The sequence below is a fragment of the Notothenia rossii genome (genome assembly GCF_949606895.1).
Source record: "Notothenia rossii genome assembly, chromosome: 7".
NCBI classification, from domain to species: Eukaryota; Metazoa; Chordata; class Actinopteri; order Perciformes; family Nototheniidae; genus Notothenia; species Notothenia rossii.
In genome coordinates, this window is record NC_136905.1 from 20,167,694 (window position 1) to 20,182,350 (window position 14,657).

Genomic DNA, 14,657 nt, shown 5'->3' on the forward strand with positions numbered 1-14,657 from the left:
TTAGAGGGCGGCTGTCTGACTCAACATATAGCAGCAGATGGTAGGAACTTATGAGCCAGTTAAACGAAAAAGAAGATCCATGTCTAAATTGCAAATGGATCGCGAGTTGTTGATAAAGAAGCATTTCAAATAATTTCATTTAAATATGCCGTCAACACACACACTCTACCCCCTCTTTCACATACAAAAAATAAATCAGAATCTTGGACACATATCTAAATGAAAACTGCCATATAAAAAATAAAGATATTTATGTGTTAGATTACCAAAAAAAGAATATTATAATCAAGATGGTATTATTAAAGACGGTGGCTAAATACGAACCATCATACGCACATTGCCTCCAAGTTATATACATCTTGAAACAAATGTACATCTAAAAATACTTGAAATAATATCCAATATAACTGTTCGACCCCCTTGAATGTCAAATACATAAACACAAGTTAATTATTCTATATGACGGCTAAACAAACCGAGCTTAATACAAATAACTATGCAATGTTTGTTGCTTATTGTATGTTGACAAAGGCTGCACAGTTTCCATTAGTCAACAGTTTTATAAAACGCAATATTTAAATTTATTTTTGCAATATCGCACAAACCCAGTAGGCTTTATAGCCCCACGGATTTTCCAATAGTCTACATTTAACTTCGAATGCAAAATGTGAATGAAAAAACGCTGCTTCGTTGCAGACGCGAATATGAATTAAGGACAAGCTAGTACAAAAAGTAATCAGCGGTAAGACACAACACCCGTATTTTGTCTAGTGTTTACTTTTCGACTGAATGCAAGCATCCTTTTCCTGATGTATGTTGGCGACTGTAGTGTAAAACGCCATGCTATCACAGGCACCAAAATGCACATAGTCCAAATCTGTCAATCGAATGTGTAGAAACACACATTGACTAAATGCAACGCTTATTTGCGTTAAAGAGGCTATACGCTAATCACGAGGAATGACGCGCGCACAGCAGCAGATGATGTCAGGCTGTGTGTGTGTGTGTCACAATCTGCTGGAGGCCCGAGACGAATGTGTGCTGTTTGCTGTACCTATCAAGCAGATGACAACACAGCTCTTAACATACAGTGCTTAATGGACTTTTTATGGGTTTGTCTTGTGATCGCATGACCTATGGCACCTTGGCCCCTCAGTGGCTCTTGGCGAACTAGATCAGAAACATGCCGCGCTCCTGGTCTGGTCTAAGTGGGGATAGAAATGCGGTCCACATCCCAAAATCACTCATGCTGGCTGCATCGTGCAACACTCGGTCACGACTTCTTTTCAAAGCTTTGGAATCCTGTCTATTCAAATCTTCATTTGAGAGATGTGTGTGCTGGATAATTAAATACGAAGTTCAAAAGTGGTTGCTTCCTTTTAGTGTGGAACAATACTCACAGTTTTGGCAGCGTGTTTTTCGGCCCAGCGATACGCATCCCGCCGCTGCATCTGCCCGCAGCCAACCGCTGTTCGCCTTTTGTCATGACTACTGAATCCGTGGGACACTACTCAAACCAGAATATTTGGGAGCTTTAAACTCACTTATGCTCAGAGAAACTGAGGAAACACTGAAGTGCATGATCTCAAAGAAAACATTCAGAATTTAGATGGCCATGCCATTGGTCAGAATTAGTAGGCTATCCTTCTTCCTCTGTGTCTGAGGTTTAGCTGCATTTGCATGCAAGTTTATGGACTGGATATATTCAGTCATTGAAGCCGTGTTCATGAAAAGCTACTCCCTTTGCAGTTCAAACAAAACTACAATGTATGGCATTTCTACAACAAATCAGCAATTACTGAAAAAATGTGCTGCTTCCAGGTGTTATACAATAATCTGCTAATATTTCAGTTCAATTTAACATCCAATCCAGCAATCATAACATGAATGACATTTAAAAGGTTAAGACATCACAATTTGCCTTTATTTTCTAACAGGATATAATATAACACTCTTACCCCAAAGTATCATTTCCAATGTCAAGAGCAGAAACGCCCCAAAAAAACAAAAACCTCAACATGAAGAAATGATCACGAACAATTGTTAAATACAAGATGACTAAACCGGGATGCAGAAGTTTAACGTTGACAGAGCTATGAGTTTTTATTCGTCACACTCAGGTTCCCAGGGGAGTCTGTGCATTAAGAGAAAGATCTGCAGAGCTGCCGCTGCTCGACAGTCTGCTATGTTTTGGGTCCTCTGTATAAATGACAGTTGACTTGCTTCTAAAACTGAAAGGAGTGTAGTATATTAGAAAAAAAAATAGATCACATAGGAAACATGATTTTCAAGAGGAGAGAAGTTATCACATGATCTGCTGTGTTGGAGCTCTCTTTGCTTCATTTCTCTCACAACTTTGAACGAGAAAGTCCTCGGGGCGAAATGCACCCTCACTACGCTATGTTAGTCCTGTGCAGGGCCAGGCCGGACGGACGGGGGGGGGAGGCTGACATTACTGGCCCTGGCCCTGGCCCTCCTCCTCCTCCTCCTCACGCAGGAACTGGAATACAGAGGAGAAATCTTTATTGGCATAACCACGTGCGCACATCATACGATACATCTGATGGGCTAAGGAGCCGAGAGGAACAGGCGTCTTCGTGTTGGTGGCTGTGTTCTGTGCAAGGCCTAGATCCTGAGAAAGAAAAGAAAACATACATTAGAAGAACCAACGGAGCTGAAAATTAAACTCTAAACCCAAAACCACAGTCCATACACCACAGAGAATATTTCTCTATGTTGTGATAAAATGGGCTTGATTCACTTTTAGGAGGGCTGTGAGCAGTTCACTGCATCATTTCAAGTGGTTTGACCTAGGATAGAGCTTTGTTTTTTTAACAGCCTCCCTTAAATCCCTGTCACATGCACGGCATATGGCACAGAAATTACTTCCTGACAGACTTATTCTAACCCGGTTTCATTCATAGAGAGTCATGAATGAGAAAAATGTTTGTTTTACAAATTATGAATGCATTTGTGTATATTTTTGTTCTGAAATTATAAGGGCTTATAGAGATAAACAGTTTCTCTACACAAATTAAAAATAGCAATACACTTATTAAGGCATACATATAATGTATTGCTTGATATTTGTGATGTAAAAACCTTAAGATGAAATGTCATGGTAACACTAATCTTAAATGTATTTGCAGTGTCAGGAAAGTAGCGCAGTATAGGGCGATGTGTCGTTAAACTGACCTTAGCCATCAGCTGGGTGCCGAAGCCTCCCTGGTAGTTATTCCCAGACGGGACCCCCTCCATGACTCCAGGCACGGGGTTATAGGTGTCACTGGACCAGCAACGCCCTGAACTCATGTTCAGGATCTTAGCCAACAGTTTAGGATCAAGCCCAAGTCTGTGAGGGAAGGCAAATTCCATGTTACTAGCACACAGTTTGTTGCTTCTGCATGTACAGTAATGATTTAAAATTAGGGCTGTCAAACGATTACATTTTTTAATCAGATTAATCACAGCTTAAAAAAATTAATTAATCATGATTAATCACCATTCGAACTATGTCCAAAATATGCCATTTCTTTATGTACATTGTTGTGGGAATGGAAAGATAAATGAAAGATGGCGGATATATCCATTTAACATACAGTATGTATGTTTATTATAACATTTTTCTGTGTGTCAAAATGAAAGACAGCCCACACACCTATCAATCATTCGTGACCACAGAGTGTGAACGTTGTGATTAGCTGTTTTAGCGCAGTTCTCCAGTGAAGGGGGGGGGGGAGTCTCCCTCCGCAGCCAGTTGGCGTAGTTTTGGCACAATTCCGTTGTACAGACCGACGTTAACAGCAGCCCTGTCTGTGCACACGGAGACCGACTGTCATCCGGTGATCTAACCGCCTTCTGGAAAAGCTTCACAAGTACGTTGGTACGCATTTCAGATTACGCACATAACCTGCGTACCAGTTATGTGCACCCCTGTACTACAGCAAAAGTATTTTCCGTCGGGATTTCCTGCAACAACACCACGCCGTTATCTTGATTCTGATTGGCCAGAAGACATTATCAAAGATGTTCTATTGAGGAGACAATCACTACGTGACAAAAGTTTTCAAAACCGTTTCTGGTCTTCGGTATTTCCAGACAAGTGGCTACTGAAATCAATCTTACTAACTACTCTCTGTGCAATTCTCGGCGCGAGTTGGCGGACTTTATTTTGCTTACTTTAACATCATTTTTCATGGTGGGGCTAAGCCATTTCTTGGTATGGGTGTAGCCTACCCCAGCCATACCCTGGCGCTGCCACTGGTGGGATGTATGAGGCGGGTCATTCTGCACATGCGTTAAATGCGTTAAATATTTTAACACAATTAATTCAAAAAATTAATTACCGCCGTTAACGCGATAATTTTGACAGCATTATTTAAAATGAATGTATATGATTTATTTTATTTGTAACCAAGAGTTCACCTGATTCCCAAGTTCATCGTCTCTGAAGTCCCAATCATTCCAATGGCCAGAAGCATGTTGTTACAGATTTTAGCAGCCTGTAATGAAATAACAGTATGTTAAAGCTCACATACTTGAACATCACTGTAATTAATTGTATTTTATGACTCAAATGTTTGATTTATTCAATTGGCAAAAGCCTACAAAAACTCAAACTACTCTCTATACACCAGTAACATTCAGTATATGACCCACCTGTCCGGTTCCAACCTGGCCGCAGTACACCACATTAGCTCCCATGCAGGTGAGCAGCTCTTTGGCTGCAGTGAATTCCTCCTCTGCTCCTCCAACCATAAAAGTCAGTTTTCCCGAACTGGCAGCCCCCACACCTAGGAAGGCAAAGTTGTGCTTAGATACAATGAACCAAGTGCACACATGCAGAGATGGTTATTAAATAGGGATTCTCTCAAAGTGTCCTTAGTTGGAATGCATTGGTTAATTGAAAGCATTAAAATGAGAGAAAGTAAGTACCGTTTATCAAACAGCTTTCTCAAAGTTGCTGGAATAGCACCTACCATACTTTTTTATTTATTTTGTTTTAAATGGAGGATATAGGTTGCATCAACTTTGGTTGTACCCAGTATCACACACGCACTCAATTTACACTTTGCATTTGAACGAATCCTACTATAAGGATGCATTGGGCAGGGGTTTTATTTACAGCACTTGAGCTATGTAGGGGTTAGATGCCTTGCTCAAGGGTCACCTCAGTTAACCAAGAGATGAACTGGCAGCTAGTACAACACTCCAGTTCCCAAGCTTAGTCCTTACAGCCTGAACTAATGCTGCCACCATTTTTATGAATGATTTTAAATAAACACATGTACAGTAGGGACTAGGGATGCCAGAAACTGACCATGATCAAATTCGAAAATCGGACAGCCCTGGCAGATATTAATCGATTATTCGCAGAGTCCAGCAGTCTGCACTCTGCGCAGCCTGCGCTGCTGGCTTCCTCCAAGTTTACAGTAAAACAAACTGGTGGTGTGAACAATGGCCATTTACAATTATTAATACTATTATTAGCATTAGTCTATATTTTCTGGACAGGCTACTTTGTACAGACAAAGTTAATAATAATTGTAATATTCCAGTTATAAACGACATGAATCAAAGATGTGTTGCTGTATTTTAGTGGTAAAAAAAAGCATCCATCATCATAAATTCTATATATATATATATAACTTACAGTGCCTGTAAACCGGAGGAGAACGCTGGCATTTCTCCTCCTACTTGAAAGACTACGGAGGGATAGGGTCTGCAAAATTAGTTTGTGTGTGTGTATATATCATAGCCTATATATGCTATAGAGTGGGGCAGAAAAGTATTTAGTCAGCCACCAATTGTGCAAGTTCTCCCACTTTAAAAGATGAGAGAGGCCTGTCATTTTCATCCTAGGTATACCTCAACTATGTGAGACAAAATGAGAAAAAAAAAAAAAAAAAAAAAAAAAAAAAAAAAAAAAAAAATCCAGAAAATCACATTGTCTGATTTTTAAAGAATTTATTTGCAAATGATGGTGGAAAATAAGTATTTAGTCAATAACAAAAGTTCATCTCAATACTTTGTTATATACCCTTTGTTGGCAATGACAGAGGTCAAACGTTTTCTGTAAGTCTTCACAAGGTTTTCACACACTGTTGCTGGTATTTTGGCCCATTCCTCCATGCAGATCTCCTCTAGAGCAGTGATGTTTTGGGGCTGTCGCTGGGCAACACGGACTTTCAACTCCCTCCAAAGATTTTCTATGGGGTTGAGATCTGGAGACTGGCTAGGTCACTCCAGGACCTTGAAATGCCTCTTACGAAGCCACTCCTTCGTTGCCCGGGCGGTGTGTTTGGGATCATTGTCATGCTGAAAGACCCAGCCACGTTTCATCTTCAATGCCCTTGCTGATGGAAGGAGGTTGTCACTCAAAATCTCACGATACATGGCCCCATTCATTCTTTCCTTTACACGGATCAGTGGTCCTGGTCCCTTTGCAGAAAAACAGCCCCAAAGCATGATGTTTCCCCCCCCATGTTTCACAGTAGGTATGGTGTTCTTTGGATGCAACTCAGCATTCTTTCTCCTCCAAACACGTCTAGTTGAGTTTTTAACAAAAAGTTATATTTTGGTTTCATCTGACCATATGACATTCTCCCAATCCTCTTCTGGATCATCTAAATGCTCTCTAGCAAACTTCATACGGGCCTGGACATGTACTGGCTTAAGCAGGGGGACACGTCTGGCACTGCAGGATTTTAGTCCCTGGCGGCGTCGTGTGTTACTGATGGTAGCCTTTGTTACTTTGGTCCCAGCTCTCTGCAGCTCATTGACTAGGTCCCCCCGTGTGGTTCTGGGATTTTTGCGCACCGTTCTTTTGATTATTTTGACCCCACGGGGTGAGATCTTGCATGGAGCCCCAGATCGAGGGAGATTATCAGTAGTCTTGTATGTCTTCCCTTTTCTAATAATTGCTCCCACAGTTGATTTCTTCACACCAAGCTGCTTACCTATCGCAGATTCAGTCTTCCCAACCTGGTGCAGGTCTACAATTTTGTTTCTGGTGTCCTTTGACAGCTCTTTGGTCTTGGCCATAGTGGAGTTTGGAGTGTGACTGTTTGAGGTTGTGGACAGGTGTCTTTTATACTGATAACGAGTTCAAACAGGTGCCAGTAATACAGTTAACAAGTGGAGGATAGAGGAGGCTCTTAAAGAAGAAGTTACAGGTCTGTGAGAGCCAGAAATCTTGTTTGTTTGTAGGTGACCAAATACTTATTTTCCACCATAATTTGCAAATAAATCCTTTAAATATCGGACAATGTTATTTTCTGGATTTTTTTTCCTCATTTTGTCTCTCATACTTGAGGTATACCTAGGATGAAAATTACACGCCTCTCTCATCTTTTTAAGTGGGAGAACTTTCACAATTGGTGGCTGACTAAAATACTTTTTTGCCCCAGTGTATATGCTCTGACCATTCCACTTCCTGCCCGACCTTACGGCTGCGCCGCGCCAAAAATAGGATTCATCCTAATTTTAGAGGAGCCCTGCGCCGAGGCGCTTCTGAGCCGTAACGCGCCGCGTGTAGTGGAATAGCACCCATTGACTAGAGTGGCCGCGATCGCCGTGAGCACCGCGGCACAGCCGTAACGCGCCGCAGACGGACCCGGTGGAATCTAGGGGTTTAGCTGGGGCAGTAACTATAGTAACGCAGTGTAGGGGAACCATAGAAAAACCACATCAGCCCAGCGCCATATAGAGAGAAGAGTTGCGACAACGGAGGTCCAAAATGCTTGATCGTCACGTGGTTCAGGGAGACTCAATAGTTCCCCAGAAGTTCGTGGCGGGCCATTTGAATCACGATTTGAATGCATTCTCTCTGTACCAGGATAGAAATGCAATTTTTGGTAATTAGTGCTCAATATAGGTTTTGATTTGCAATATTTATACAACATGTCGATATGTGTATGTAGTTACATCAATGTTTTTTTTAAAAAAAGTAACATTTGCTAATATTTGAGGATTAAGATAAAATAAGAAGTACTTTATTGATACCAATTGGGGAAATGTTTACGCTGCAGCAGCAAAAGACAAGGCATTGTACATTAGACCGTTAAAAGACTATAATTGAACAATCGAATAAGTAAAAATCTTAAATAGAAATAAAATAGCATTACAAAAAGTAGAAAAATATACATAGTGTGAAAAGCTATCTTACATGTTAACACATGTTAGGCTAACATTGCCTTGGTTAAAGAGCCTGTTTATTGCTTTGAATTCTTTAAAACAAATATTATCTTCTTAAACCTCTATGGTAGTCAGGAGCATCACATCCTAATGTTTATTGATATATTTAGAGGGGGGGGGGGATGGGAAGGAATCCTTCAAAATTCAGATTAGATACATTTTTACCATTTCTATCTATATGGCGCTGCATCAGCCGTTAGCTGTTAGCACTCAAGCTCACAGCTCCTCATATCTGTTCAGAAACTAGACAAAAGTTAAACAAGTACAAACCACCTGTCTGTGTCATGGCGAATACAGTCGCTGGTTTATTTATGTCTGCATAGGCCGTTGTTGTGAGTGTGGACGGTCGGAGCATATACTGCACTGCGTTAGCTAAGCCGATCTCCATTTAGAAAACATGCATTTTAAAAAGATTTTCGCCTGCCGTCTGTCTGCAGACTTGTCAAAGCATTAATTAAAAAATATTTCGGTGGAATGATCACCCATGCCTGGTCGAGACGGGCATTTCAAAGCCAAAGCCTTGCTCAGATTTACCAAAGGCAGTTTCTGGATTCACCATTGCACAATACTACGTTTTTTATTCAATGTTTACCTGAATGCAACATCAAATGTATAATATAACAAACTGTGTTCAATACAAAGTATATATGTTTACATTTGATGCTGATTAAAAGCGTATTCATGTACAATAACCAGGTGCAAGCCACATGGGTGGCAAGAAATAAACCAACATAGTCTTATAATTAATCCTAAGGTTACAGGAAGCCAATGGACAGAAGCCAAGATGGGTGTTAAGGCTTTCCCCTCCCCCAGTCCTCATGAGCAGTCTGCCAGCAGCACTGTGTCCTGACTAGAATACAGACTGACTGAGCTGCTGCGGACAGGTGGGAGTCACAACAGAGCAGCTGAAACACTAAAGTGCTTGCAGAATAGAATTCATGCTTAATACATTTATTGAGAAAAAGTGCAATTTTCAAACCATGTATAAATGCCAAAAACAGATTTCTGATAAGTTATTTTTCTGCTACTCACAGACAAGTGGTGTTGGAAAATGTAAAAGACAGTTACTGAAAATCTGCACGAGACTGAACGCTGATAGTGTATGACTCCATAAAGTGAGATTAAACATCTAAAAATAAAAGTTGACGTTGAATAGTTACTTTCTTACTAATGTAGCAATTAACAAATGTACTTCATATTGTTTAAGTTATTATTGTACTAGTATTATTATACCAGGAATTATTTAACTATACTCCCTTCTCTCTAAACAAAAATACAACATACCCTCACAGCACAAAACACCTGAAAGTGAAGAAGTGCCACTTCAGTATTTAGTTGAAAAGAGACATTTTGAAATTCACAAAATATCTCACAGACATGCCATTTAGTCAAACATACTACAAACATTTTGTGTTTATTTCCCATGTCCCCAAATACAATCCTTTTCCAGGAAATTGCCAAATACCACATTTCAATACATATTTATTTTCTGTACCACCGGTTAACGACTCTCTTTAGCCTTTAGTAGAACAATCGTTCCAGTTTGAGAAAAAAAAAAAAAAAGATGGCCCTTTTCTCATCTAGTCTTTACATTTTTTCACACGAAGAAACGAGTACCAGACGCATGCTGACTTAATTATGTCCCCACCACCATGTGTGCTTTAATGTTTAAACTTTAACCACACTGGATTAAACGGTCACTTCCATGCCACTGTATTTTGTTTTGATTTCTTTGACCACTGGAGATGTTCAAAAAGTTTAATTTAGGTGATTGGCGCGATATATTAAAGTATGACATACACTTTGGTTGGCACCAGTTAAGCTGCCGGCACCACACACACAAGTTCAAGGCGGATATCTGGACAACTTTAATCCATGTGCACTACCACAGGAAGGAAGCATATCAATCATTACTAATCTTTAAGGCCGGGCTATAAAATGGACCAAAATGTATTCAAAGAAAGTGGCCGTCTTGACGTTGACTAGGCCAAGTTCAAACAAACTGTATTTCTGTCTGGACCCCCAAGAAGGCCAGGGAGCACACACACATTACTGCGGGAACATTTGTGCGGGCAGAAGCTGCCCCTCCCCCTCCTCCTTTGTATAAAGGCTGGTGCTGCTCTTTGTGGATTTGCCACCATAACAAAAGAAATGTTGAAACACTGATGTCTTGTTAAAGTTAAACTTGAATTAACATTAGGCAGTTGGAAAATTATATGTTTCATATGAATACGTTTCTGCAAAAGCATACGTCTTTCATACATGCATTTGACCAGGGACGTGCACAGGTACGGGCTATTGTTGCCCGGGCAACGGCCCGTTTTTCCTTTTTTCTGTTGTGGTCGAATCAACATTACATTACATTTAGCTGACGCTTTTATCCAAAGCGACTTACAATAAGTGCATTCGACCAGGAAAATACAACCTTGACATGATAAGCCCACAATTAGTATTGTCGTGTCTCGCTGCGGGAAACACACCAGCTTCATTCTTCTTCTACTACTTCTTCTCCTTCTTCCTACATGTAATTACCCGCAACATTTTCAATGAAGAACTCGTTTCAGTGTGAACTCATTCCACAGTATGACCATGAATGAACTGGTTTCATTAATTAGTGAGTTTATTTAAGGTATTTATTAATGCTGTCAAGATTATCGCGTTAAAATATTTAACGCATTTAACGCATGTGCAGAATGGCCCGCCCCATACATCTCACCAGTGGCAGCGCCAGGGTATGGCTGGGGTAGGTTACAGCTAAAAAACAAAAAATGTCCCTGGTTTTCATTTTAAAAATCAAGTCACTGAATGCAAGTAGTTGCCTTAGCTTATTTTGTTTTGAGATGATGATGTGAGTTACTGTTCAAATTAGTTAAGTTGGGGGGAGGGGGGAGGCCCTTTTTCCAGTTTAGAGCAATAGCCCCTCCAAATGTCTGTGCACGTCCCTGCATTTGACACATACAATACATACACTGTAATACAGATCAGACCTCATGAACACTCAAGGTGGATTGTTGAGTCTACCTTTCTAGTAATTCAGAGCAAAAATAAATATTTGATCCATGAAACTAATTGCAACTTTTTTGATAATTGATACATTTTAGTTTAACTTTTGCAATAGAAATTACAAACATTCCCTTGTTCTAGCTTCTTATATCTGAATATTTTCTGGTTCTAAGACTTCCATAATAGTTACTAAATATCTTTGAATATCTTTTTATGTGACAGATAGTACTGTTACTAGTAGGGAGGCTCCGATCGAGATCGGGCGATACTCACTCTCTGCCGATCGATCGGTGCTCTCTAAAAAAATGCCAATCGCATGACGTAAAATACATGACACTTTTGTCAGTGCGCGGCAAAACAAGCTCGCCAAAATGGCTTCACCAGTCTGGCAGTATTTTAAGGTGTCCGAAAATGACAATAACATAGCGGTTTGCAACGTGTGTGAAGCAGAAACCCTGCAGCTCCGCCCGCTGTGACGGACCGGTGAGTGGAGCGAAACACACAAGAGTTAGACCTAACACACTTAGCCATTTTATCTCCCTCTGGAACAAGCTAAACTAGTTATACATGTTTATTCTTCACTGTCGGGTCGCTCATTCCTGGATCAGTGAGCTGCATGAGACGATACTGACAGGCTGTCGAGAGAGAGAGAGAGAGAGAGAGAGAGAGAGAGAAAAAGAGTGCTTCTGCTCATTTCTCCCGTGTTATTATCCAAAGTTAATGTAAACTTGAATAATGTACTTAATTTGAATGTAATAATTATGTTGGTTGTTGTTTGTGGAAGTGCCAGTGAATGAGCCCCATTAACTGAGTTGTAAACATCACTTTAAATGGAAGATCCCCATAGGCCCCGCCCACTCGATCGGATCGGCGATCGGTATCGGCCGATACCGATTCCAGCGATCGGCCCCAAAATTGGCGACCGGAGCATCCCTAGTTACTAATAGTTAATTGACTAATACAAATTGCAGTTGTTTTCAGCCTCCCAAATATGGGATTTTCAGCTTTTCTATGTTTTATATCGCATTACTGAATGTCTTTATGTTTTTGGCTGATAAAACAAGATATTACCGTAGACTTTGACATACTGCAATATACATTATTCTATTTCAGATTTGATTGAACAAACATTATTGGATTAATCTGAAAAATTAAAAATGTAATTGCAGCCCTAATGAATAAAAAACGATTTCATGGCACTGGGAGTTTGCAAAGCAACAGTTTTGCCATTTGCTGATATCCTGTAGTCTACCAGATTAATCAAGGAAAATATGGTTGATATGTTGAGAGTGAACACAATTGCTAGTTGCAGCATGAACATATACAATTGCAGATTGATTTAATAATTATTATTTTATGTTCTCAAAATAATTAAATCATAAGCTTAGTTGCTAGTTTATCGAAAGCCTCCGTTCTTAAGTGTTTCTATCAGTGAGGGCTAACATATTATATATAATATTAGAAACCTCCCAGTATGACACAACATAGACCATAGCTCTAGCCTACAAAATGAAAATCAAGCTGAATCAACACCTATTAATAATGTTTGAACCAGAACTAAACATTATAGTCTTTGTGAAGAGTTATTTTTGCAGAACCTAGACAACCATGTGTATGCATTTCAAAATTAGACAGTGAAATTGTTATTATTATGCATATATCGTGATCATAAATGTACATTTTACCTCCTGATACAGGTGCATCCATAAAAACTGCACCCATCTTCTCAGCAGCAGCAGCCATCTCTTTTGAAACAGACGGGTCGATGGTGCTGGAGTCGATCAGTAGGGAGCCTTTCTTTACCTTTCTGTTGAAGAAAGTTAATGAGTTAGAGCCTGACATAAGTGTTAAAGGTAATGATGTACATATTGAAAGAGAAAACCAACGTGTGACCTACTTAAGAATGCCATTGGGTCCAGTGTATACATCTATGACATTGGGACTAGAGGGGAGCATGGTAATAATACGGTCAGCCTTGTCTGCTACCTCACCAGGATTATCCACAATCTGAGAAACCAAAAAAATCCCAAAGTTAGAAGATAGCAAAAATGTGAAGACTGTATACAAATTAAGTCAGTTTGAGAGCATTCACCTGTGCACCCAGCTCTTGCAGTTCCTTGCAGGACTCCGGGAACACATCGGTAGCAATAACCGGGTATCCGTGGTTTAGTAGGTTCTTTGCCATTGGGTTTCCCATATTTCCCAGACCAACAAACCCCACCGGAGTTTTTGAGGCCATTGACCTTGCAGAGACTAGAAGATAATTTTCAAATGAATCAATGATAAGACACAGAATCATTGTTACATGAATGAAGAACATGCAATTCTTGCCTGCTTTACCATTAGTCAAAAATGTCACAACTGTATGTTTGAGTTTGTTAATAATTAAAAGTAAAAAACAATTCTCCAATCCAAGGAATGAAAAAACCTTGTTTAGATGTAATGTTTAAATGTAAGGAATGTATTTCCATTGCATTACCCTCGAGTGCCAAAGTCATCTAATCTAATGGCACCAAGCCCTTTCAATATTTACTTTGTTATTTGATAACAGAACCTTTTTCAAAAAGGCAAGCATGTATATTCTGTGATTGTTTCACCACATTTTGTTCAATCACACATGTTACTTCATCTTTAAACAATAGATGCGGTGTTGTGTAAATGATAAGGGCAAGGATATGGAATTTTTTTATATCTTTAAGTAAAAACAATGTGATGTTTCGATTGTGCCGCTCATTCTTAAAGTGGCTACACAGGGCCACCTTCAACTTTCTCCCAAAGAGTCCACAAGGACTGACATTACATAATGTGGCTTGAAATACAGACAGGTCACCAGAGAATATGCCGACAATTGTCCTGACTTAGGCAGCTCTCTAATATTGCATTAGAGAGCTTTCGCGGTTAGCACGTAGCTGAGGCACGAAAACAATACTTATTTTTTAACAGAAAAGCTCCTTCACCAATCACAAGTAAGGTGAACTGACGGCTGCAGCAGCAGCTAAACACAGAGTAGCGAATGAACTCAAACATTTCAAGCAAAGTAGTGTGTTCATGAGAATAGAGACGTGCATAATGGGTACACGGTGTAAGTTTGTTCTCCTTACCGAATGCAAAGTCAACATGCTTGCTACACCTCCCAACTAGGAACCGAGATCCTCTCAACACAGCGGCCATGCTTATTTTCCTTTTGACCTTACGTTTGACGTAATAACACGTACATTAATGACGCTGCTTACGACCAATCACAAATGAGATCAGCGCAACACGGCTTCCTTAATTCAGCCAATAAACTGATGGGGAGGGTCTGAGACTTTAGTTTACAGATGTGTTACATGTCTTTAACACTATGCATTCAAAATGTAAACGACAATAGTTCATAGGACTTTCTGGTTAATATCATTCTTGTTCCAGGGACATTTAGTAATGCCAAATTCAACTTATGTCACGAGGAAGTTCAAATG

The 14,657-nt window shown here is 39.9% G+C and overlaps 1 protein-coding gene across 1 annotated transcript; it reads right to left on the reverse strand.

Annotated features, from left to right (window-relative positions):
• Positions 1-1,902: 1,902 nt before the first annotated feature.
• hibadhb (3-hydroxyisobutyrate dehydrogenase b) lies at positions 1,903-14,447 on the reverse strand. Its single transcript, XM_079640568.1, has 8 exons — positions 14,301-14,447; positions 13,292-13,452; positions 13,097-13,206; positions 12,885-13,006; positions 4,660-4,793; positions 4,426-4,502; positions 3,196-3,352; positions 1,903-2,632 (listed from the first exon to the last, which is right to left on the reverse strand). The coding sequence occupies exons 1-8, from the start codon at positions 14,368-14,370 to the stop codon at positions 2,453-2,455; spliced, it is 1,011 nt and encodes a 336-aa protein (XP_079496694.1). The 5' UTR covers positions 14,371-14,447; the 3' UTR covers positions 1,903-2,452.
• Positions 14,448-14,657: the final 210 nt, after the last annotated feature.